Raw genomic sequence first — 13,866 nt, 5'->3', positions numbered from 1 at the left:
CGAGGAGAAGCCATTGAGGTGGATCCACCTCCCAGAGGAAAAGAGCACATGGAGCTGCATCCACTGGCAGCCGGAGGACACATGGAGGTGGATACACCCAATGGCCACAAAGAACCCATGGAGCTGGATCTACCTGCAGCCAAAGAACACCGGAGAGGCTGGTTTGCTACCATTATGCCCTGCCTGGCAGCTCCATTCTAGGCACCATAAAAGGCCTCCCAACCATAACACCCAACTCTTTATTGCCTGGCTTGGGAAGCTACATTAGGAAGACAAAAGAAGAATAAAGATGTTTTTCTCTGTTGTTATTTCACTGAGCCATCGAATCCCAGATGTATACAGTGCAGCTTCAGATGTGTTCTTTGTGTATGGGTGTGTTTATTAACCACCTCAGATGTGTATCAAGGAAGTCAAACAGGGGTCAGTTTAATGAAGACTCTGGTGACTGAACCTACTGATAATGCAAACAGAACCCTCAAACACCACAGCCTGTGCCTGTCCAGAGCACCCCTTGGGAACAACACAAACCCTGACAGGTAACAAACACCTTCCTCTTCATGAGCACAAGGGCTGCTGGGTGCCAGGAGCATTAAACCTGTTGAGGCACCATGAGCACAGGGAAAACATGGAGCTGTTGAAGTGAGTCTGGAGGAGGCCCCAGAGATGCTGCAAGGGGTGGAGCAGCTCTGCTCTGGAGCCAGGCTGAGAGAGCTGGGCTGCTTCAGCCTGGAGAAGGCTCCTTAAGGGGGAGACCTGGAGAGGGGCTTTGGACAAGGACCTGTAGGGACAGGACAAAGAGGAATATCTTTAAGGCCCCTTCCAACCCAAACCACTCTGTAATTCTGTGATTGATCTATACCCCTGGCTTTGTTTTCCAGCAGGGCTGGTGATGGTTGGGTAGGTTTTGGTGTAGCTGGGTTGGTCCCATCTGTAGCAGCCCTATCACAGCACAGCAGCAGGAGCGGCCCCGCTCCAGGCTCTGGCCGCCGAGACAGCGCAGGCCGCAGGGTCTCCATGGCAACCTGTTCCCCTCCACCCCTCGCGGTGACTGCTGCGAGAAACTACAACTCCCAGCATGCCCTTGGGGCGGCCCCTCTGCCGGCGGGGCTACACTACGACTTCCAGCAGGCTTTGCGCCTAGGGGCCACGTTGCCGGACGCTCTTAGCTTCACGTCGGTGCCCGTGCTCGGTGGTTCTTTGGCGTTCGGTGCAGTAGGGGCTCTCAGTCTGTGGAACGGGAGCGGCGGCTCGGACCAGGTATGTGTAGCCCCGGAGCCGCGCCCGTCCCGGAGTGCTTTGCGCGGCGCCACAACAAAGATGGTGGCGGCCGCTGCGGTGTGAGAGGGTCTGGTTCTAGTGCTGGCGCTGAGCGGTGAGTTCGTCCTGGCCGCGGAGAAGGGGCTGTGCCTGGGAGCTCCAGCGCTGCGGGCCATAGGCGCAGGGCACCGGCTCTCGGCCTGTCGTTGGGACCGGTGACACCGCGAAAGAATACTGGGCCCATCTCCTAAGGGTGTTGGAGAGCATCTGGGAGGTCGAGAGAGGAGGGGAAAGCCGCGTGCGTTCAGCCTGCAGGCAGGAAGGCGAAAGGGAGACCGTGCTTCCTGAAAGGAGGATGTAGTAAGGTGGGGCTGGCTCTTCTCCCAGGGAACAAGGGACAGGACAATCGGAAACGGCCTCAAGCTGCACCAGGGGAGGTTTAGATGGAGCTGAGGAACAATACCTTCCCCACAGGGTGCTCAGGCATTGGAACAGGCTGCCCAGGGCAGGGCTGGAGTCACCGTCCCTGCAAGTGCTCACACCGTGGAGACGAGGCCTCAGTGTCATGGGTTAGTGGTGGCCTTGGCAGTGCTGGGGAGCGTTGGACTGGATGAGCTTAAAGGGCTTTTCCAGCTTGGTTGAGTCTGTGATTTATTGCTGTGAGGAGAGCATAGGTGCAGCCTGATTCTGGTAGGGCATGCACTGGGGTAAGATGAGAGGTGCCAGGCCCAAGCTGCAACACAGAAGTGTCCCATCAGAGGTAATAAATATAAAGCAGGGACTTGGGGATCTCCTTACGTTGAGTTATCCTAACTTTGGGAAGGGCAAGGCCCTATTAAACAATGTGGTGTAAATTATCCTAGCTTTGTGAGCATGTTGAAGCAGAGACATCATCCAGAGATTGGTTCTAATTTATGTATTATTTTTAAGGGAAGGAAGCTGTTGGCAATGCTTTGAAGATTCAGGAATAAGGAGTGAGGGAGGATTTGGCACTGTCCTGCTGAAGTGGTTCTCTGGAGCGGTGGGTGGGTAGGTGGGTACAGCAGACTGTCAGTTTATTGCTGTCTCCTAGATACGTGCCTCTTTATAGTGAACAAGCCTATTGGGAAGAAGCTGTTGTGCATTCCAGTGGGGAAAAATGGGAAGGGTTATAATCTGTGGATGGTTAAATGACACCTGCCACTAGACCAGGTTACTCCAAGTCCCATCCATCCTGGCCTTAAGGAACTTCTTAATGTTCATTAAGAAGTATCTCCAGCCATGTTGTTATGTTTTGTGGGGCTTATAAGAGGACATCTACTGTAGGAAGTACTGAAGAAGTGATCTAGAACAAGCGGAGTGAATCCTGCCATGCTTCTTCATAGTCAGCTGCTCTGAGCATACTATTTTGCCTAAAAAACTTATACTTGGGAAGGATTAAATGTGCTTAATGTAATGCTATTTTATACAAAGAGTTTTAGGGTGCCCTGTGTTCATCTGTAACAGTCATTTTCCTCCTTCTTAGTAGCTGGTGCAATGCTGTGTTTTCAGCTTCAGCCTGAGAACAACACTGATAACACACCAGTGTTTTTAGTTGTTGCTAAGTTTTGCTTACTCTGATGAAGGACTTTTCAGCCTCGTGCTCTGCAGTGAGGAGGGGCACGGGAAGCCAGGAGGAAGCAGAGCCAGGACTCCTGACCCAAACTAGCCAAAGGCTATTCCATACCACAGCACATCATGCCCAGGATAGAAACTGGGTGCACTTACCGGGAAGGGCTAGATCACTGCTTGGGTCAGAGGAGGTAGATAAGGATAATGGAAGATGGGGCAAGTTCAGTTGTAGGAATGAAAATGTCTTGGGGAGAAATGTCTTGAGTGGAATATGGTAAAGGTCTGTAAAATTGCCCATGGAGTGAGGGTTAACAGGGGAATGACTGTTCACTGCTTCAAGATAACTCACTGGTTACACACTGCTAATGCAAGAGCTACAACCGTATGAAGTTATGGGGGGCTCAAGTACAAACCAAAATGGAACTGGCTTTGGGAGTCCTGGTACGTGTTAAGAGTTTTCAAAACTTCCAAAAGTGAGTGGAAAAACTTCCATAATAATTAGTGACATTGAATTTCTGGCTCAATCGTCTGGAAGCAAAGATAATATTTTCATAGAAATAATCAAAAATACAGTGCTGTTTTTCCACTTACCTTATGGCCAATAGTAGGGACATATTACTTGTGCACATAGATTTGTTGAGAGAGTGATTGAGTGCTCAACAGTTTGAGAGGCTTTACACACCTTTCCCACAGGGAACAGGGCAACTTGAACACTAGTTAATGCTGGATGTTTAGAAAGACCTGTTTGTTTTGCTGTCTATGATTTTACTGATCCAGATTGAAATGTGATCTATTTGCTTCTGGTTAAAAGGCTGTTCAGGCCTCTGCTAACATAAATGCTTTGAATTCACCCTGTTTTTGTTAAATTAGTGCATGCTTTTATATCTGACATTAATTTTTAGAATGAGTAGAATGAGATGAAACACGTTTTTCAGTCAGGGCTGAAAGGTTCATCTTGGAGGATTAGAGATGGGTGCATTCAGTTGTCTTTTTTTATAGTAAACACATTGTTTCATATTTTTAAAGGACTCTTTTGCCTTCACAATGTTTGGGGATTTATTTGAAGAGGATTTTTCCTTTATTTCCAACAATCATTGTGGGAAAGGGAAGAAATCAAAGCCCAGAGATTTCGAGCCTCCAGCTCCCAGGGATTTCACCAACCTAAGTGGTATCAAAAACCAGGGTGGGACCTGCTACCTCAATTCCCTTCTGCAGACCCTGCTTTTCACACCTGAATTTCGAGGTAATGTGTCCAAACTGGTCTTAAAATAAGGTTGGAATTGATATTTTACAGTGGCTTGCATTTGTTAATGGTGAAGAAACACTGCAAACACAGAAAGGTTATTGTTATCTTTAAAGTGGTGTTCCTTTTTCTTAATGCAGCCCCTGATTCATGAGAAGATGCTTTGCCATTAAACAACTTCATGCTTAATTCTGCTTGATTGTTGTAGCTTGAACCAGTTGCAAAGTTGAATGATGTCCAGAAATGTTAAATGTTTCAGTTGCCAAAAATATACGGCAGTTAAAACACAATAAATTTCTAAAGAGGGGATATTGTCTTCTTTTTAAATAGGCATTTTTCTTTCCAATTGCAGAAGCACTCTTCTCTCTAGGACCTGAAGAACTTGGGACTCTGGATGATAGCAGTAAGCCAGATGCAAAGGTATTTAACTTTTTATTCTCATTAGCCACAGCTGAATGTTGATTCATAGAATCGCTGAGTGGTTTGGGTTGAAGGGAACTTAAAGATTGCCCAGTTCCAGCCCCCTGCCACGGGCAGGGACACCTTTCCTTAGAGGAGGTTGCTCCAAGCCTGTGTCCAACCTGGCCTTGAACACTGCCAGGGATGGGGCAACCACAGCTTCTCTGGGCACCCTGTGCCAGCACCTCAGCACCCTCACAGGGAAGAGCTTCTGCCTAAGAGCTCATCTCAATCTCCCCTGTTCTGGCAGGTTAAAGCCATTACCCTTGTCCAAAGCCCCTCTCCAGGTTTCCTGTAGCCCCTTTAGGCACTGGAGCTGCTCTAAGGTCTCTCCTTAAGGAGCCTTCTCTTCTCCAGGCTGACCCAGCCCAGCTCTCTCAGCCTGGCTCTGTAAGAGATACTTGTCACCAATTTAAATAAAAAGCTAACTAAATAATGTGTGCAGCCCAGATGCCTGCACTCAGCCTCTCTGAAGGTTTAACAGCTTGCCTGTGCACAAGGTGGAACAGGACTGGAATTTAATCCCTGTTTCAAAAGTGCTTCCTAAAGCTGATTACAAATTTTCATTCCTTAATTCTCAATTTAAACTGATGTAACTGGTTGCTTGGAAAACGTATTTCTTTGCAAATCCAAGATAACTATAGGGAGCTGATCAATGTGACATCAGCTTGTGATGTGAACTGTTCTCCTTCCCATCTTGTGTGGTGTATGTGTCCCACCCAACCCCTTACTGACCAAGGAGTAGCATATATTAAATCTGTATGTCATGATGCCTTGCAGCTCTGTTGTTGGGGTTTACTATTATGGCAAATAGCAGAGGAAGTTGTCCTTTTTTTGCTATAGTGATGAATTAATTTAATCCTTGCAGATCTGCAAAACCCATCTTCCATGGCTGTATTTGGCTGAGTATGGTGAAGCCTAGATTTTTGGGAGCAAGCTCTGATGTTTTGTTCTGAATTGAGTAACCTGTGTTCTAAAAGCAATAGACAGTGATGGTTTAGTACATGTTTTGTATGAAATGATTTTTCTCTTTATTGAAATAAAGGGTTTGAGGACCTTTTCTCATCTCTTGGTATATATATATACTCAGAACCTGTGTTCTAAAAGCAGTAGACAGTGATGGTTTAGTACATGTTTTGTATGAAATGATTTTTCTCTTTATTGAAATAAAGGGTTTGAGGACCTTTTCTCATCTCTTGGTTATATTTTGGGTTTTGTTTCTAGGTTCGAATAATTCCATTACAACTTCAGCGGTTATTTGCTCAGCTTTTGCTATTGGACCAGCAGGCTGCATCTACAACAGATCTTACAGAGAGCTTTGGCTGGAGCAGTCATGAGGTACAATCACAGTCAGTGACACCAGCACTGAGAACTTCTCCTGAATGAAGATTTATTTTCTTTTCTAAGTCTAATATTTAAGAAATATCTTAAAATACTTCAGGTTGTGGAGATAGCATTGAATTGTATATATATGAACAGTATTGTACATGGGTGGGAACTGGATTGAGGGCAGCCCTGAGGAGAAGGACTTGGGGGTTTTGGGTGAGGAGAAGCGCACCATGACCTGGCTTCAGTGTGCACTTGAGCCCAGAACTCCCCCGTGTGCTGGGCCGCATGCCCAGAGCGTGAGCAGCAGCTCAGGAAAGGGGATCCTATCCCTCTCCTGTGCTCTGGGGAGACCCCCCCCCCCCCCCCCCTTCAGTCCTGATCCAGCTCTGGGGCAGCAGCACAAGAGAGACGTGGAGCTGTTGGAGTGAGTCCAGAGGAGGCCATGGATATGCTGCGAGGGCTGGAGCAGCTCTACTCTGGAGCCAGGCTGAGAGAGCTGGGCTGGTTCAGCCTGGAGAAGAGAAGGCTCCTTAAGGGGAGACCTTAGAGCAGCTCCAGTGCCTAAAGGGGCTGCAGGAAACCTGGAGAGGGGCTTTGGACAAGGGCCTGTAGGGACAGGACAAGGGGAATGGCTTTAACCTGCCAAAACAGGGGAGATTGAGATGAACTCTTAGGCAGAAGCTCTTCCCTGTGAGGGTGCTGAGGCACTGGCACAGGGTGCCCAGAGAAGCTGTGGCTGCCCCATCCCTGGCAATGTTCAAGGCCAGGTTGGACACAGAGGCTTGGAGCAACCTGCTCCCGTGGAAGGTGTCCCTGCCCGTTGCAGGGGTTTGGAACTGGATGAGCTTTAAGGTCCCTCCCGACACAAACCATTCTGCGAAGTACATACCAGTTTACAGCAAGCAACAAAATAAATTTGGTGTTAGATACAATTTCAGTATCTTTTCCTTTGTGTTTTTTTCAGGTTATTATTCAACAGTAATTAGGGGCCTTGTCCTCAAATACTTGATATTCTTCTCTGAATTGAACTTTGTAACTCATCTTAGGGTTTAGTCTCAATCCACCCGAGTGAAAGTGTCCTGTGTGGGTTGTAGTTTATATTCTTGTAGCAACTCGAGCATATCTAAATTAAGAGTAACAATAACAAAGGTAGCAATTTACTACTCAAGGAAATAAATGCATTGGTAGTCATTGTGGCAGCTGTCTTTGTCACACTTAACATACTTAAGCAATAAGGAAAGCAGATGACACTGTTGAAGTTTGTTTCTGTTTCATCCTGCAGGAGATGAGGCAGCATGATGTGCAGGAATTGAATCGGATCCTCTTCAGTGCTTTGGAAACATCCCTTGTGGGGACTTCAGGTCATGACCTTATTAACCGACTGTACCATGGGATTGTTGTCAACCAGATTGTGTGTAAAGAATGCAAGAACATCAGTGAGAGACAGGTAAAGCCACACAATGCTCCAGGAGTGGTGTTCAGTCCCTTGAAGATCCTTTCAAAGTTCTTGGGGTTTTAAACTCCAAAAATCAGGACATCTTTCTTGAGTGTCACTGGTGGCCTTGTTGAACCTGGGTACTGTGTATTGGTTAGGGCACTGCACACTTGAACACATGACTATTATGCATGACTTTAAGTCTTGGCTGGCATTCTCTAAACCTCCTACATCAATCTGACTTAGAGGTGACAAAACAAGTGGTGTTGCATCTTCTGAGTTTGCAAGCATTGCCTTTAGTAGATGTAGTTATCAGAGAGCTGAACAGTGAGGTAACAACAGTAACACATTTCTTTATAGTCTTTTGTGCTTCCTATAATTTTAAAAAAGTGTGTTTTACCTTCTTTTTCTCTTGTACTTCTGCATAGGAAGATTTCTTAGACCTAACTGTGGCAGTAAAAGGTGTTGCTGGCTTGGAAGAGGCCCTGTGGAACGCATATGTAGAAGAAGAGCACTTTGAGAATGAGAACTTGTATCGATGTGGAGCCTGTGATAAACTTGTTGAAGCTTCCAAGGTAATGCACTGGTGATTCTCAATGTTCAGTTTGCTAATAGGAATTCTGTTTCCATTGCTGTGTCTGGCTTTGGGCATTGCTTTGACTATTTCAGAGCTAAAAGATCCACTAGATCGTAAAGAAAAACGTAAAACAGATCCATATAATGAAAACCAGGGAAATTCTCCCATTTGGGTTCTTCATGAGAGAGGAAACTAATGAACAACTGTTGCTGTGCACAGTGAAATGGGATCTGTTGATTCAGCTATTGCCATGTTCCCCTGGCACTGAACAAGTTCTTCCAGTGATAAAGTAACATTTTGGTAGGTGTTTTCAGTATCATCTGTAGTGCTAGAGCCTTCAGGTGGATAAGAATGTCTTCATGCAAGGAACCTTCCAGCTCTTCTAATGTGTAAGACGCTGTGTATGTTTTCACCATGTAAGCCTGTGCCACTCTCATCTGCCAGCTTACTTCTGGTATAAGCACCGCCACTTCATGTCCTCTCTCGCTCAGCTTTTCAACCACTGGCCACATGCTAAACCAGTGACTTCCATCCATGGGCAGTACCAGGAGTTTCCCTCTATCTGAGAGGTCAGGAAGGAGGAGGATGAAAATCCAGGCAGAGCAAAGCCTCAAAGTCATGTTCCTGTGGTCAGAATAAGGACTGGGAAAGTCTTCTCCTTCAGGCTGCAGCTTGAAGGAAGCCGATGGGTTTATATGCTGAGTGGTCTGCTTTGTGATTCACTGTCTTTCCCTTCTAGTGAATGATTTACTGCTTTCATCTGTCCTCAGCTATGGGTGAGATCTGTTGGTTTTGGGTTGTGTTTTCCTCATTACTTGTAAAGCCAAATACAGTGACCCCCTTTTCCTGTGCTGAATCATCAAAGTTTTGTGCTCAATGGAGAACTGTTGACCTTAAGCCTGTGGTGTTCACTGAGAGTGGTCTCCAGGAGCTCAGGGACATCCACACTGGAATACTCGTCTCTGCCTAATTCCCTGCCTTCACCCCGGTAACCCTGGGAAAGCTTCAGATGCTTGACACTTGCTGACATTGGTATTCTCCAGAGGAGTTTTATTTGTGACACTTAGTGCTTGTGAAATGGTGGCCTGGCTGCTAACACTGGTAACTGTCTGTATGTCAGTGCAGCCTGCAGCATCCTCGTGCTGACAGCTTGGCCTCTTTGTTGCTTTACAACAGTTCGGACTGGTTTCCCCAACACAATCATTAAATTAAAGACTTCTTATGTGACTTGTCGTCTGTCCCCTTGGCCAGGGAAGGGCAACCTAATGAAAGATTTATGGGACTTCTAGGTCTTTGAATTGCACTTACCCAGAAAAAGTGGTATTTGGTTTTCTTCTGTGCTAGTTTTTCATGTCATGTCCTTTTTTCCTATTATTCCCACTATTTTTTGTGAAGGGAAAGCAAGCATAGGCTGTTAGTGCACTCTGCCTTCGATATACTTTGCCCTCTTCACAACAAGAAAGCTCTTTGCTCTACTGCTGGGATTCTTCTGCAGCAGGATGAGTGTAATCCAGACCTTGGAGCCCTCTGGATACGGGAGCGGGTTCAAAGGCAAGCTGAGGCCAGGCAAGTTAATCAGTGACTCATGGCTTGGTTGCAAGGGCTCTGTTGAGTTAAACTTTGCTAGCGTCAAAGGAGCACAGGGTAAATTGCTTACTTCTTACATGTGCTCGTGCAGTGGGAGCTCCGAACTTGGGTAGGAAGCCACATAGCTGGGGGATGCCGAGGTGTGGATGGACAAGGTCAACGGAGAGGAGCTGTGCTGAAAGGCTGGATAAGGGAGGAGGGATGTTGTGTCAGCACGAGTGCTGCCTGTGGCTCTGCTGGTGCAGTGCATGTGATCATCGCAGGCTCTAGTGATAAGAGGGTACTCTGGCAGGAGGTGAGGTGCCAACTGGGTCATTCCAGGGTTGTTGGCAGCATTAGGAAGCCCAACAGTGTGCCCACCTGCCCACAGCTAGCCTGTTTCAAAGGCAAGATGACCCATACCAACCCACTCCATTCATCCCTCCCTGCAGTACTCTGTGGGTCTGCATGTTATTCTTCCCCCTTTTTTTGTCTTGGCCTCTAGAGATACGAGTTTAAGAATCTCATGTTCCAGAATTGATCAAATATCCATGGTACAGTCTGATTTTTCACCCTGACTTTGGGAGAACTTGCAAAATCCTTTGTTGCCAGTAAGGTCTGCAATGTAGTCTTCACAAGTGATGCAAATAGAATACCTAATTCAAGGGATTTCTAATGCATATGTGTATTCCTGGGAGGCTATCTGTTATGTCTCTGCAAATGGAGAGTTGGTTGGAGACATTGGAAGGGCTCAGAAGTGTGTTCACTGAATCCACACATTCAGAGGTGATACAAGATGGTTGGTTTCATTTCACACCAAGGTTCCTTATGTGCTCATGCCTGAAGTTATTTGATCTTGGTTGATGTTTTTCCATATTAAAAGGGTTTATGTTGGCTTTCCTTTCTTGAAGGTCCTCTTCTGTATAAATGAACTTTTAAATCTTGCTTGGTTGCTCTGTGCCTGGCTGTAGGGATGTTGTGGGTCCAGGTTGTCCCTGAGCACTGCCAGGGATGGGGCAGCCACAGCTTCTGTGGGCACCCTGTGCCAGCGCCTCGGCACCCTCACAGGGAAGAGCTTCTGCCTAAGAGCTCATCTCAGTCTCCCCTGTTCTGGCAGGTTAAAGCCATTCCCCTTGTCCTATCCCTACAGGCCCTTGTCAAAAGCCCTTCACAGAGAAGAGCTTCTTCCTAAGATCTAATGCAAACCTTCCCCTACCAGTTGGTGACAGGGGCTGGGAGATGCTATTTACTCCAACGTCACAAGCTCAGGGTTTTGAGGCAATTGCTTCTTAGGGAAGATCCAAGAAAATCCTCACACCAAAACCTGTAGGTTACGGAAATGGAGTTATTAAGTAGAATTTCAGCAACATCCTCCTTCATTTTCTGTAGCAGGATAAAGGGTAGGAGTGGTGATGACCATTTGAGGAAGTTGTAAGGTTTAACAGAGGGGAAAGATGTGCATTGCTTTTAGGATGTGTAGTTGGGAGGGAAATTGGAATAGGGAATTGAGAAGACATTTTAAAACTGAATACACTGCCTTCTTGTAATGAAGCTTTGTTAAAGAATAGCTGGGCGCAGCAAGGTGGAAACCTTCCTTTGTTCTGACTGTGCTGACAGTGTGTTTAAATTGCTTTCCAGTCGGCTAAGCTGCGCAAGCTGCCACCCTTCCTCACCATCTCTCTCCTGAGATTTAACTTTGACTTTGAGAAGTGTGAGCGATACAAGGAGACGAGCTGCTACACATTCCCCAGCCAGATAAACCTGAGGCCTTTCTGTGAACAGGTTTGTACTGTTATGCTTGTTGGAGTTTCTATGTACTCAGCTGGGAACTAATATCTCAAGGTCAAGTTCTGTTTTAGTTGGCATTTTGTCAGGGAAGGGTATTCAAGAAGCTTTGTGGGCTTCTTCTCTGTCCCTTATTCTAAATCTTTGGAATTCTGGTTTGTTTTCAGAAGGCCATTTTCTGACTGAGTGGGAAGTACCTTGTATTTATGTGAGGGGAAAGGGTGTAATCATTACTTGGAGCTTAATTTGACATTCCCTTGAAAGGAAGTTTATCACCTGGAAATGAAATCCAATTGGTTTTTGTATTGGCATTGCCTGATAACATCATGGAAAAATTTAGCTATGTTTTAATACGGTTTATGTGCTTGGAGTTATCTGATTTTTCTGAAGGATCTGTCTTTGCATCATATCTCTGTATTTTGATTATAAATAGAGCTTTAAAATATATAAAGTATATACTTCGTGAAGGCACTAGTATTGAAAAAGACATTTTCTTACTGAGATGTTGCAGTACAAGCTTGCAAACTTCTGTGTTTGCATTTGAGGAAGGTCTTTCCCCTCCATGTGCTTTGTGTATATAAATGTGTTGCTTGTTTTTCTCTAGTCTTTGCAGCAAAATAAGCCTGGTTTAGAGCAAAGAGGTTGAGGTATTCCCTTATTTACAGCAATATGTCATTGTTTTAGACCTTTAATTTCCAATGTTGTTCAGAATCATGCTTAGAAGGTTGCTTAAGGAGCCTGTGTCCTGGTCCATGGTTTGTGTCAGTCCAGACATGTGTTTCTCAGTGCTGAAAAGCTGTTTTAATCTGCACATGCAAACGCACCTTGAGAAGTACCTGAAGCGATGCTGATGGTGTAAAAGTGGCCTTGTGTGAAAGACTTACTGATGTGTTATTGTTACTGTTATTGTTTTTCTTTTTAAAGACTGAAATGGATGACTCAGAGTACATGTATGAGCTCTTCTCTGTTATTATACACAAAGGTGGCTGCTATGGAGGACACTATCATGTTTATGTCAGAGATGTGGATGAACTAGGAAACTGGCAGTTACAAGTAAGTCCTAAAGGCTTTTTTTTACCTTGCTTGATAGGTCTCATTTTTCAGAAAAGCATTAAGAGGTAATGGATGAAGTGTACATCCAAATAATTAACATTTGAGTCAGGCGTTTGGTCTCTTCCCTCATGGAGAAGGCTCGTTTTGCACAGTATACAATGTCTGTCAAGATTTTGTCGCAAACTATAGCTTTCTGATTTGCTGAACTGTCTCGCATAGAAGTCATGGAATTGCAAAGTGATTTGAGTTGGAAAGGAGCTTAAGATCATCCAGTTCCAACCCCCTGCCATGGACAGGGACACCTTCCACTAGAGCAGGTTGCTCCAAACCCCTGTGTCCAACCTGGCCTTGAACACTGCCAGGGATGGGGCAGCCACAGCTTCTCTGGGCACCCTGTGCCAGCGCCTCAGCACCCTCACAGGGAAGAACTTCTGCCTTATCTCCAACCTGAACTCTCCCAGTTTCAGTCTGAACACATCACCCCTTGTCCTATCACTCCAGTCCCTGATGAAGAGTCCCTCTCCAGCATCTTTGTAGCCCCCAGACACTAAGGACACCAGAATTGCACACAGTGCTGCAAGGCAGGGGTCTCGGGCTCAGTTTTTCCTTCCCACATGAATCCTATCTTTACTCAAGACCAGCACATTTATTGTGGTGGATGACTCCAGATGCCTGTCTGTAAATATCACAAATGCTCTTTTTTTTTTTTTTTTGTTTAAGAGAATAAAAATAGATTCTGAAAGCCACAATTCAGTCCATAGCAGGTGGCAGAGGCAGCTTATCACAACTGCTTCCTACTCTGAAATTATGTCTGCTAACTTTAACAGACTATAATGAACCCCCAGTCCTTGCATGTGAAACAATGCTATTTGCGAGTCTTCTTTTTCTTTTACAGGAAGAAGAGGATAAGGTGATTGAAGATAAGGCTTTAAGAGATACTGAAAATGCCAAAGAAATAGAAAATCCATTGGCAGTCTTAAAAGGGATTTTGTCAGAGGTATGGTATGTAAAGAGTTTATTCCTTTGATTTTGATATTGGGGAACCTAGGAGGTGGTGGTAGTGTTTGCACAAGTGGGCAGGTTTAAGTGTACAGAACTCTTCAGAACATTGTAAAGCATATAAAACTTGTAACTTAACCTGCTTTAATGCTAGCAAGTGGTTCTTCATGCACTAAAGGGTCCTTTTTGAGTATTTAAGTATTTACTGAAGCTGTTGCAAGAGGTGATGTGACCTTGGCTTGTTAACAAACAGGACTGAGTGAAGCACTTCAGAACTGGATACCTGTGTGTGTCCCTTGGCTTTTGTAGCCTTTGTTATCCTCATTTACAATTTTGTTTTTTGTAGGAAGAAGCTAAACAAATTCCTGTGGATCAATTGGGACAGAAATTATTGGAGAAGAAAGGGGTGTCCTGGAATAAGAAGTACCGAAAGCAGTATGGACCATTACGAAAGGTAATGTGCATGTATTTGAGTTTCTTTTGTACTCTTTAACATCACTTTCCATTTCTATTCCTATTTGAATAGTAGTAGGATGATAATTCTGGTCCTTGGACTAGCAAGGTAGAAGATGT

General features: G+C 45.3%; 1 protein-coding gene across 6 annotated transcripts in view; it reads left to right on the top strand.

Moving 5' to 3' along the window:
• Nucleotides 1-1,119: 1,119 nt before the first annotated feature.
• USP40 (ubiquitin specific peptidase 40) overlaps nucleotides 1,120-13,866 on the top strand; it is a 34,983-nt gene continuing 22,236 nt past the window's right edge. For 2 of the 6 annotated variants that reach the window (XM_061459872.1, XM_061459862.1), the window contains exons 1-10: nucleotides 1,120-1,257; nucleotides 3,874-4,090; nucleotides 4,443-4,510; nucleotides 5,774-5,887; nucleotides 7,161-7,325; nucleotides 7,742-7,888; nucleotides 11,095-11,238; nucleotides 12,166-12,294; nucleotides 13,190-13,291; nucleotides 13,640-13,747. In XM_061459872.1, coding sequence (XP_061315856.1) covers nucleotides 3,892-4,090; nucleotides 4,443-4,510; nucleotides 5,774-5,887; nucleotides 7,161-7,325; nucleotides 7,742-7,888; nucleotides 11,095-11,238; nucleotides 12,166-12,294; nucleotides 13,190-13,291; nucleotides 13,640-13,747 — 1,176 coding nt within the window. In that variant the 5' untranslated portion in view covers nucleotides 1,120-1,257; nucleotides 3,874-3,891. Of the gene's footprint in view, nucleotides 1,258-1,296; nucleotides 1,373-3,873; nucleotides 4,091-4,442; nucleotides 4,511-5,773; nucleotides 5,888-7,160; nucleotides 7,326-7,741; nucleotides 7,889-11,094; nucleotides 11,239-12,165; nucleotides 12,295-13,189; nucleotides 13,292-13,639; nucleotides 13,748-13,866 lie in introns of those variants that run through there. The other 4 variants (XR_009744472.1, XM_061459885.1, XM_061459843.1 and 1 more) reach the window with 3 other exon arrangements.

The sequence above is a fragment of the Pezoporus flaviventris genome, unplaced genomic scaffold, assembly GCF_033815535.1.
Source record: "Pezoporus flaviventris isolate CSIRO_AGI_PZ_B2104156 unplaced genomic scaffold, CSIRO_AGI_Pfla_v1 ptg000001l, whole genome shotgun sequence".
Classification (NCBI taxonomy): Eukaryota; Metazoa; Chordata; class Aves; order Psittaciformes; family Psittacidae; genus Pezoporus; species Pezoporus flaviventris.
Note: the sequence above shows the minus strand (reverse complement) of the source record. Positions and strands in the feature narration are given on the sequence as shown.